The sequence below is a fragment of the Engystomops pustulosus genome, chromosome 10 (genome assembly GCF_040894005.1).
Source record: "Engystomops pustulosus chromosome 10, aEngPut4.maternal, whole genome shotgun sequence".
Classification (NCBI taxonomy): domain Eukaryota; kingdom Metazoa; phylum Chordata; class Amphibia; order Anura; family Leptodactylidae; genus Engystomops; species Engystomops pustulosus.
In genome coordinates this window covers 27,477,948-27,490,133 of record NC_092420.1, presented here as the reverse complement: position 1 = coordinate 27,490,133, position 12,186 = coordinate 27,477,948, and the positions used below count along the sequence as shown (strand labels likewise).

The window sequence follows — 12,186 nt, the reverse complement described above, 5'->3', positions numbered from 1 at the left end:
ACCTTGTAATCTTTTTTTTTTTTTATGGTCCAAAAAAGCTGTTTGAAAGATCTGCTAATAAAATGCAAGTGCTCCAGGGGGCGTCGCCAGAGCCCCACCAGGCTCTTGCTGCAAAAGCTTTATTACAACCTCGAAACACTTGCACCTCATTACCATATTTTCAAAACCTATTTTTTTTAGGAAAAGGAGACCATATAAAAACTGTTATAAGGCCAGATCCTGCATCAGGGTGCAAAGTGGATTGAGCCAGTGACACTGCTTTGTAAGGTATGAATCTAATGTAGATGTCCTTTAAATGGTGTCCACATCAGACTGTGGTTGCTTAGGCCCTCCAGATAAAATTGTTCTGGAGGCCTACCCTTCATCATGTCCAATGTATTGGACCCTGACGAACTCCAAATTGGGGTTTCTTCTGTTTTTATCTTTGAGGTCCAGTAATTTGATCAGAGTCTGGGTCTGTAGGAAGCTAATCTAGTGGGCCAGTCTGACCCAGGGTCATGTTCACAACTTCATAGCATACAACCTACATAGTCCTAGGATAAAGTGATGCGTTGCCTCGACTTCTAGAGTGGTGTACCTTAATTTTGATTCAGAAAACGTGGTAAACGGGTAAAGGATGGTTAAGGCGGGGGCTAATTTTGTAATGTTTATAAATGGGGGCAGATAGAGGCCACTGCTGTTCTGGTGTCAATGCGATAGAAGGATGGCTCAAGACCTCTAGAACTGGAGCTTCTCATTGTGACGGTCTTTGGTGCAGCAGATAGTGTTGTCCCAATTGGGGAACGACCCCAATCTACTGAAACAGGTAGATGAGGCAGTTGATTATGGAGAACTTTTGGCTGCAGAGTCTTTCACAAGTCATCTGACAAGTGATTTTTACACAAGTCTCTTTTTGGACAAATAAAAGTAATTTTCCATTTTTGGCCATAATCCATATTTTGGACACAATCACGAAGTAAATCTGAGGAGGAAAATGAAGTAAAGCTGAGGACCCCGTCTGCAGGGCTTCTTCATCAAAGGCGCAGATGAAATAGAGTGTAAAAATACCAGTAATTATTTCAGCTGAGAAGTACTTTCAACTTTTGATCTCGATGTCTTCCCTGGAAACCTAACCCCATCGTGCCATTAATGTTTGAAGTTCAGAGAGGAATAACAGCTTGTTGGCTTTGATCATGGCTCCTCAGAACAAGTCTTCCTTTTCATCTCCACCACTTTGTGATGTCTTACATTTCACACCAAGTCACTTACATAGGTGATAGCCGAAACTGCCTGCAAAGGGTCAAACTTCTGAAACGCCCTCCGCTCCGCAGCGAAGCAGAGAGATCAATAATGCCAAAGATCACGATCGCTGCAGACTAGATTGCTAAGGGTCTTTTTTGCTATGCTGTTAAAGGAACATTCCAGTCATATCTGATTTATTGCAGGGCTTTAATAGGATGCTCCATGCCTTATTCAATAAATGGCTTTGACTGGAGTGTTCCTTTAAGATTTAAAGTTAGGAGACCAACTTTGTATTCTGTTTGGATGAATGTTGGGCAAACCCCACCTATGACTCCATATCCTGACGTCCACATGTAATTATATCAACCTAGTCTCTCCCGAGCTAGTCTCAGTTGCACCCAACGCAACCTCTGCTTATCCTTCTAAAGCCCTACACCTAGATGGCTGCCAGACTCTTAAGCTGAGAGTTATTCCTCCGAACACCTTCGTGGTTGGCCTAGTAGGCCTGTGTTCCTAATGGTGAGGAGCTAGTCATCTTCTTTGAGATGAAGTATAAGAAAATCAGCCTGTCCTATCTTTCGCTAGGCCAATATCTGCCATTAGTGGCAAACTGGAAATCATCCAATGGTCAGCCAGTCAACGGTCAACATTTGCCTATTTTATATGGCTTTGGTATATTGGTATATTCCGACATGGTGCATTTCGTTGACTTCTCCGTTCATCTTAAAGTGGGCTTGTTATAATTAGTCAATTCTAGAAACCAGACCGGGTTGCAATTTTAAACCATAGACATTGACCTATTCAGTATGCATGATGTCATCATGTTTTATATTAGTTCATATACATTTGCTATTGTTTCCGCCGTCTGCTGTTAGCCTCGTCATCCTTGTGTAGGTTCCATGTTCATGTGATGTTTTGGAGGTTGCCTGAATCTATATTGTTGGGAGCTATACATTCTTTATGAACATAGCTGGAGTTATGGCTTCACTGATGACTTTCAGGTATTTGTGACGGGTTCCAGCAGGCCTGACTGATCACTTCAGTGAAGCCGAGACACTTTGTTCTACACCAAGTCCTCCTCGTAAAGAGCCATGATGTATCTAGATGGGCCCCGGCATGCTGAAATCTTCGTGCTGACTTGGAGAGAACAAAATACATGTTACAAGTTGTTGTGGCTTTAAATATTCGCAGCACAGGATGTGGTTTACCACGCGTGTTATCCTAAAACTGAGGGTCCATGATGGAAATGCAGCACATCAGCCTTCTCTTCTTATGTGGGTTAAGTTGTGTTCTTGAACGTACTGTGCCGCTCTGGGGTCTTGGCTTTGTCAGCAGCCACCTGTCTGTTGCTTATTTTATGACCAAAGGTTGGACGTGTAAATGTTGTACAATTTGTTTTTATTAAACAGCGTTTCCAAATTGGGGACAAAAAAACATAAGTGAGGACATGTGATCAAATAAATTGCTTTATTCCAGAGCAGGTTCTTTGGTGAGTTTTTGTCTAATCATGTGACTATATCACCACCAGGGCCAGTGGTAGACTACAGCAGTCGTGATAAGGTAGACATCATACCAGAAGTGGTATGGATGACCAGCAGGATGGTGTTGGCCTGGCAAAAAAAAAAATGGCTAATGGGAGTATCGATCCAAGACCAATTGACCACCCAAGTAAACTCTTGACTCCTGGTCAAGAGATGGGGAGATCTTGAGAGTTTCTACACATCTTGTCAAGAGTACTTCCTTATTAGCGATGGTGAGGAATATGCATTAGCTCTCTATAGGTGCTGGAGATGTCCTGCCATGGTGAGGGTCCATCATGAGAACATCAAAGCCTGTCAAATCAATGTCTGTTAAAGTATTAAATATATTATACTTGGGTGCAGCAGATGCCGGATACATTATAGTTCCGGGGGTTCCCGGTTGAGCGTCTTCAAGTTCAGGCTTCAACCCATCTGCATGGGCATAGATCTCTACACCTATATGTTACATCTGGGGTTTTTTGAGCGAGAATTTTTGCTTTGCATTTTTTTTCCTGTTTCGATATGACATGGGCTCTATGTGCGGACTGTGTTGTGTACATTCCTGCCTTGGTTGTACACTCCCTCCTGCCACAGTGAGGAAATAATGATTTGCTGTTATCTGTTCTTCTGCCTTGTAAGCTCTTGCTCGTCTTTTGATTTACTTGTCTTTTAGCTGCTGAGAACTTGGATAAGGTACAACATTTTTGGTGTGAGAGAATGAACATTGATAGTCTGGTAAATCGCCCTTTTTGGAACGTGGAGAGGAAGCGAGTAGTCGTGCTAGTGAAGATGAATTGGTGGATAAGTTTTATTTAGCGGTGGGAACTCTAAGCCCTGGCTAGACGGTGTCTTACCCTTCAATAGGACTTTTCCCTATTCATGTGGTTGCATGCTATTGAGTCATTGCATTGAACATCATGTAGATGTAACAGAAGTATAAAAGGGGAGTTAAAACAATCCGGGAAAATCGGACAATCCTCACTAGAACTGATCATACCTTGGACACTCCCATGTAAAGCTGAACAAAAAGTGAGTGAAAAGTGGTTATGAAATAGCCCAAAACAATCCGCTAGTAACTAATTCTCTTTTATTGATGGTATGAGCTGTGTGCAATAAAAGCAGTTTATAAAGTGATTACAAGTTGATGTGCACATGTTTTGTATAGCTCGAGGGTGAATCTGAAGAATAAGGAAGCCAAAAAACCCAACCCATGGCAATCTAAATTGTGACCGATGTCCTGGGCTGCTATTGCACCCTGTCTGGTTGGCCATATCCAAAGTGTATAGTGAGATCCAGAGTTGTTGCCCATTACTGTGCTGCTGCCCGGTATACTGTGTAGTTTAATGATGATATTGGGAATTTTGGTATTTTTTTAGTGTGATGGCAGATGGCTTCATGTTTACATGGTTCTTCACCTCTTCTCTCTTTTTACGTGTAGTCGAAAGCAAATAATTTGCACTAACCTGTGGAATTTCGGGCCGGCTGTAAGGGTGTTACCAAGGATGTCCTATCCAAATGTAAACTGGAGGAAGTGGATGTGAGGCAACACTTAGTGTCTGTCTGGAATAGCTCTAAGGGGACCCTATGATTCAGAAAACGTGTTGCTACTCTGAACTCTCGTTACGAAGGATAGATCTTCAATGTAGACATCTGGAGGACTTCTAGGCCTACATCTATGGTGCTTTTCTCCTTCTCTAGCACAGCGCCATACTAACATGATGTGGTTGTGCCTGGTGCTGCAGCTCGGCCTCTTGGGGGGAGCCTACAAGGATTTTTTCTTCCAAGACTTTCAATAACGCTACAGTGCCATCACTAAATGCAGAGTAATGGATCGAAACAACGATTACATCTCCTCCTGTATCTTCTGCAGTCCTCGTTGTGTACGGACACTTTTATAGTAGTTCCGTTTTATGATGCATAATTTCCTAATCTTTCGCTTTTATTACTGTCCCAGGCAATGAATTTTATGTGGAGACCTTTCTATGTAGCACAATGTAAAGTTTTGCTTATTACATAACTTCTTAGTTACTCATTCATCTCGCGCTCAGTAGTTCTACATTGAAAGACGGGCAATGTCACCGCTGCATTATGGGATTTCCTTATCACCCAGTGCCTGGATGACCGGTAATAAACTAGGAAATACCACGTCTGTAATCACTTACCTGATAATGCAAAGCTCCTTTCTGACCAGTCACAGGGTAGACGATGATTATGTGGCTGCTTACTGGGGATCGGTGATGTCCCTGAGCCCCATGACCAGTCCATTGATGATGGGTTGTCTATCTTCAATATGTTCGAAACAGGATGTTGATAGAGCACATAAATTTAAGGAAAAGCATTGAAACACTCCCAGTCGTAGCCATCCCCTAGTATTTACGTCACTTTGTATGGGTATGTATTGAGCAATGTTGAACTCTTCAGTAAGGTTCGTTGACCCCCATATGTACACATGCCGGATAACCTACGTGACGGTACTTTATCACAGTGTTCATTGTTTCCATCTTAAGTGGTTAATCGGAGGCTAATCGATAGCAGAGGGCTGGTACAAGATTACATCGTAAAACCTACATGGCAACAGGATGGTGCCCCTTGTGACACAATCTCAAATAATCCTCTAAATTAGTACTGGATCCCTAATCTGGAAGCACCTGAACCACTATAGCGCCGATACACATTGAAGATGGTACTGGTACTGTTACTTGGTCTACAACTTGGGTACCATCAGTTGGGACACCAATGAGGGGGTAGCCCCGATTTAAAGTCCTGCGAAATAAAAAAAACCTTTCTAGATATAACTTCCTATCCACAAATATAATCTATAGGGATTCTCTGGAGGAGTAAGTGCAGCTCTTTAGAAAACTAAACTACAAGATCATAAATATAGTGACTAATCACTTTCTAAAGAACATCGGTAATGAATCCTCTATCTTTATGATGAGGTCTGATAACTGGCTGCAATCTCTTCATCACTGGCCAATGATATCACGTCAATGTGTCACATGGCCTATTCACTTCCCTTGGATGGAGCTGCAATACCGAGCACAACCACTATACAATGTACACGACCGGCGCTCATAATATTAGAGTCTCGATTTCACTACTAAATTGAGTTCTCTCTGTATCCGCACCATCTCGCAGTGATTAGACTAATGAAGTAAATCCTGATTACTACTTTATTGAGCGTTTCCCTTAGCGTAGTGCAGTGGGCGGTCTGTCCTTACCATTCGAGTATTACATATCCATTTATTTTGTACATCTCCGATAGGATTCTTAGAGGTTATTATTACAGTCTGGCAGTTGTCCTTGCACAGGAAAAAAATAAAGAAAAAAAAAAATCAATATTTCCCTGGTGAAGCGTGTGGTTAAATGAGGAAAGCTTTATCGAGCATCTAGCGTACAAGGTTTGATTATTCTCTATCCCCGCCGCTTCGAGATGGAAAGTTCCAGTTTGTAATCTGTGCCAGATCTTAAACTCCAGCCCTGCAGAGTATTCTGGGTCACTTCACCTCTTCTGGTTAAATAATTCCTTGTGCCGGCTGGCATCCCACAGGTTTTCTTGGTGGTTGTAAAATTATGACTTTTTCCAAGTTCAGCAGAATAAGAAAAACTACTTGAAATACAAGTTTTAAACTTTAAGAAACATCAGGGGCCTTTTAAAGGGGAAGTCTCCACTACAGGGCATTCCTGGTTATACTAAAACTTTATGCTAGGTTGTACCTTTGGGAGGTCATCTAGAGGAACATACCATGTGTATAAAGCTATGGAGCCTTCTATCATAGTATCATAGTTTATACAGTTGAAAAAAGACAAATGTGCATCAGGGGAAACTGTTCTATATAACATAACCATCAATGTTAGACCCTTCTTGAAGCTCTCTGCTGTCCCTGCTGTGACCAGCGCCTGAGGCAGGCTATTCCACAGATTGACCGTTCTCATAGTAAAAAATCCCTGTCGCCTCTGGTGATTAAACCTTGTTTTCTCCAGACGGAGACAGTGCCCCCTCGTCTTTTGATTTGATTTAATCTGGAACAACTTACCACCATATTTTTTGTATGGACCATTCATATATTTATATACATTAATCATGTCCCCTCGTAGTCGTCTCTTTTCTAGACTAAATAAATCTAGTTGTTTTAATCTTTCCTCATAGCCGAGACCCTCCATACCTTAAAATTTCATATAATATTTTTTATTATAAATATAGGGGTATTTAATATGGAAAAAAAAGAACATTGTCTTAGTTTACTTGCGCTGTAACAATAAAGGGAAATTAAATCCACAGCCGGGTTCAATGTTGTTACAGTTGTCTGGTCAAATTTTAGTCGGCAACCAAAAGGAAGCCCTTTACTGACCGTTAGGAGGGCCACACGTTCCCTATGATATGTCTTAGTGAGGACTTGTATCACCAATTCTGGAGAATATTTCCTTTTAATTCTGTGTTGTGCTGTTTTCTTTTTGCTAAAAATTTACCAATCCGTTGACAACTTGATGTTGTTTTATTTTCCCTATCCAATAGGGGGGAGGGGGTGCATGGTATTATGGGAAACACTGATTGGGGAGGTTCCGAAGTATTAAAAATAAGACCGAAACAGCATGACAAATAATTAACAAAAGCTGTTTTAGGATTATCTCCTCTAGAAGTGGTGTTAAGTCTTTTATTCTGTACACTGACTGATCATACATGTCCCCGTTGCAGGAGAAGCGGCGTTACGGAGTGATCCCAGAATGCAACCTCTTTCGATGCCTACTGCACTCACCAATCATCGGACGGGCCCCCCGCCTATCAGTCCCAGTAAGAGGAGATACAGTATGGACCAAGGAGATGATGACCTAGACTGTGAAAATGACCACGTCTCTAAAATGAGCCGCATGTTTTCCCCTCACTTGTAAGTAATAATAATAATTCTTTATTTATATAGCGCACACAGATTACGCAGCGCTGCACAAGCATGTCAAATTGGTCCCTGTCCCCAAGGGGCTCACAATCTAAACAGCCTAACAGTATGTTTTGAAGTGTGGGAGGAAACCGGAGTACCCGGAGGAAACCCACGCAAACACGGAGAGAACATACAAACTCTTTGCAGATGTTGACCTGGGTGGGATTCGAACCCAGGACCCCAGTGCTGCAAGGCAGATGTGCTACTCACTCAGCCACCATGCCGCCCCTTCACATTAATATTCATGACTTGCAGAGTAAAAACCATAAGGCTGGAGCAGAAACCTGAGCCCCGCCCTCTACTGATCTATTGGGGTGTTTTTGGAGCAGATTTTTATTTTTTTTATTTTTGCTAAACTCTTCAGTTTGGGTCCAAAATCCTCTTGTGTGCACATATCGGAGGTCTTTACTTGGTGTTAGTCTCACCCTGTGGATCTCATCAGATATATAATGGCAATCCATTAGAAATGTGGTATTTTGTTCTGATTTAAGGGATCGGAGTTGCAGTCCATTCCATTTGGAGTCAGTGGTGTGTCCTGTAGCACAATCATTTTCTAAATAGAGGTTTTCTTTTAGAAAGTTTTGTTATTGAACTATTTGCTCAATGTTTTTGTGCCTTGCGAAAGAAATTTTAGAGAAATATTCAGTAAATGGGGTGTTCCCTTTTCAGCAAGCAAATGTTCTTGTTTGAATGATAAAAAGCTGTACAATTTTCCAATCTACTATATGTATCAATGACAGCAAGCAGAGACCTAGAACACTGAGGAATTGATACAGAGAGTATACTGGAAAAATGTATAATTTTTCATCATGCAAAATTCAGTGTTAATATAGAAAGACGTCGTATTCTTTCAATATGTCTTGTTAAAAATGTTTCCAGAGGCCGAAACTAGACCCTTCCACTCGTCATCTCTGCTCCTGCGGCTTAGACCTGTGTCTGGTATCAATTACTCGGTAAAAGTATCTGCACCAAATGTCACCCTGGTGATTTTGAGGCCCACTAGACTTTAACCCCCCTTGTAGGGTGAGGACACAGCTGCTCCATTGACACAAGGAGTCCGTGCAGTTGTCACCAATGTTATTTTTTACAGAATGTGTCCTCTCACAGGACATCACTACGGATGAATAAATCCACCCAACAAATGGCCGGCACAGGAGAAGATTTCCCGTTGCCTGTGAATGTTTCTTTGTCTTGCTGGCGTGGAGCTGGATGTCAAGATGCCGCTCATTCCTTTATGAAGGAAGCGATCAGAGGTCATTTGATAACTGAGAACTGTGCTGGGCTGTCTGAGTTCCAAGCTCGGAGATACATTCCGGGCATTCCTCGGCTTCTGGCCTGCTCACATCCATCATAGGACAGGCAATGTTTTATTTATCCTCAAATAAATCACGGCAGTGTTAGTCACAGACTGGGCCGGCAGTCTGCAGCCCGGGAATGTGTTACAAATTGGCCAGTCAGAGCCCAAGGTAGTGAAACAATAAGGGCTCAGAACCAAGAGCCCGTATTTATGTTTTGTGCTTTTACGCAACTGTTGACATTCCTCCACCATGTGTCTCCTTCCAAGGAGACGAGAAATGACCGAGAAAAGAGGGTTAATGGAGCAGTAACTCTACTCTCGCACCAGAGCCTCTAGGTATCCAATTCCATATTCGTGGAGATACAGCGTCTCTTTTCAATACGGTTTGCATTTTTTTTAGCCTTTTAATTCAGTTATTAAAAAATAAGGGTTCATTAAAAAATAAGAATGGTTAAATTGTGACTCTTCTAGTATTCTTGAACAGCTGGTCGTGCCCCCACTCTGGAGTCAATACATCTATGGAAATAGTAGTCGACTATAGTGATAAATCGAGGGGAAAACAAAAAGATTGTGCAAAAACATTTGCACTGACGGTGTCCCCCACCCTCCTCCCCCACCCCCTCCAAACTCAATCATTCAGTTTTCACTTCGGTGTAACATGTGAGCCGTCATATTTTCCCAATGACTGCAGAGGGTAAATCCTAACGTTGCCATATGCTGCATCTGCGAGGTGTTTTATTACAGGGAATGGATCGGTGCCTTCACTGCCTCATCCTCTTTGCTCTACTCAGCTCTATTTTTGTCTGCGTTGGTCTTATATTTAACACCTTGTCGTTTTAGTAATTTTTTTTCCTGACCTAAATATATTTGATATGATGCTGGACAGCATTTCCTTGCCAGTATTTCTGAGGTATCTTATCAAATGAACGCAACTTAGGGGAAAGTATCATCTTAATGGGTTTCCTGCCAACATGGCTACTTTATCTTTTGTCCATATTTTTTATATTTCGTCAAACGCTGGCATGTTTAAGGCCAAACCTCAGCTTCTATATGTATGAATTCCAAGATGTCATTTATTTCTTTAGTATTGTGCCAATACCCAATGGAGCAACAATTCCCCTTAGGCAGAGCCAAGGCCAGACATTTGTGTGCCAAAGGGTGATGTTACAATGGTGCCAACCCTTCCCTACCTTCCCCTTTATTTATCTTACATTCTCTCGATCTTGGTCATGGCCGTATTGCCAACGCTCCCTCACCATCTCGATTATCCACCATTCTCTACTTCCTGGTCATGGCCATAGTGCCAACGCTCCCTCACCATCTCGATTATCCACCATTATCTACTTCCTGGTCATGGCCATACTGCCAACGCTCCCTCACCATCTCGATTATCCACCATTCTCTACTTCCTGGTCATGGCCATAGTGCCAACGCTCCCTCACCATCTCGATTATCCACCATTCTCTACTTTCTGGTCATGACCATAGTGCCAACGCTCCCTCACCATCTCGATTATCCACCATTCTCTACTTTCTGGTCATGACCATAGTGCCAACACTCCCTTACCATCCTGATTATTCACCATTCTCTCCTTTGTGGTCATGGCCACAGTGCCAACGCTCCCTTACCATCCTGATTATTCACCATTCTCTCCTTTGTGGTCATGGCCACAGTGCCAACGCTCCCTTACCATCCCGATTTATCCACCATACTCTCCTTCCTGGTAATGGCCATAGTGCAACACTCCCTTACCATCCCGATTTATCCATCATTCTCTTCTTCCTGGTCATGGCCAAGAAATTTGTTCTGTGGCCTGGTGGTTGTGAGCATGAAAACAAGCAGTGTGGGTGGTGGTGCAGAGAATCCTCATGCGGTATTATAACAGAAGTTTGGAGTGTATATTTCTCTACTAACCTATATATTGTGCACTGTTGATTTTACAGTTTTTGATTCTTCAACATTTTCATGTCCTCCTCTTATCTCACACTCTTGCCCACCCCGTCTTTTCGAACATGGTTCATTTTGGATTCCTTCATCGTAGCTCTGTAGACATAACACCGTCCCTTTAAGCAGAGGTCTGAGGCCTGACCTGCAGTTGTGTAGTTTTCTTGTTTGTCAGACTGGAGCCATTTTCTCATTTTCACAGTTCAACTGAAAACAAAGGGCCCCTTATCCTCTCCAAACGCTCTGCTCTTAGGGCTGACATCAGCCTTTTCCCAGCAGGCGGTGTTTCAAAATTAAGAGTCCTCTCGCAGATCAGGGAATGGGTCACGCACCCTTTTCTATTGGCAGTTCCCTGCACGCAGCGTCTGCCAAGAACAACAGTGGCAACAAAGCCCATCTCCAGCGCAACTGTGCCGCAATACCGTCAGAGACTTGTGCCTTTAGGGCTGTTGTACGGTAAACCCCTACAGATGTGCATATCCCCCCGGAGCGGAGCATAGACATCGGCCTCCTTGTCCATAAGCTTTTTAGGTTACGAGCCCAACTACGGCAGCTCTGTATAAAGTCGCAGGTGGACGCCGCTGCACATACAGGTGTTTGTCCCGCGAACAAAGATTTTCTTGGCTGGAAATTTTGGTTTTCATCCAAAGCCGTATTTGTCAGGTGATGTTATGTGCGTTTTTTTTTTTATTTTTTTTTTATTAAATGTTAAAACATGTCACCTGATATCTTGGAATAGAACAGAATTGTGAGATGCATTCCCATCTCTGGCTCTATTTCTGTGTACTCATAGTACAGATCTAGGATTGAAGGGGGGGGGGGGGGGAGTTGTTTTATATTAATGACACCAAATTTTCTAAAAAGACTTATCTTGTATGAGACGTGTTGCCAAAGTCTTATTAATCCTGGTATACTGTTCTGGCCAATCACCACTCAGAGTACAGAGCATAGTATTGTACGCCATCTGCATTGGCAAGCGGTACGGCTGGTGGTGAATAGGGTACGGAACAATGCCAGGTTGCTCGTGGGATTGGTGACTGCCAAAAATTCTCTTCGTAAAATAACCTGGATCTGGAGTCATGACAACTAGCAACCAATCAGGGCTCATCTTCCTATTTCTGCACAGTGTAACAACCTGTGAAGCTACTGCACAGACGGGCTCTGGAAATGCACTCCATTTCATTAGCATAATGTTAAAAGTAGATTTTAGAAGGAAGGACGCCATGTCTGACAAATATAAGAAAACCACAGTCAAGCTGCCTCAATC

At 42.6% G+C, this 12,186-nt stretch overlaps 1 protein-coding gene across 3 annotated transcripts in view; it reads left to right on the top strand.

Moving 5' to 3' along the window:
• Positions 1–12,186, top strand: part of VGLL4 (vestigial like family member 4) — a 59,651-nt gene that overhangs the window by 37,116 nt on the left and 10,349 nt on the right. For all 3 annotated transcript variants that reach the window (XM_072128697.1, XM_072128695.1, XM_072128696.1), the window contains one exon: positions 7,438–7,627. In XM_072128697.1, the coding sequence (XP_071984798.1) occupies positions 7,438–7,627 (190 nt within the window). The remainder of the gene's footprint in view (positions 1–7,437; positions 7,628–12,186) is intronic.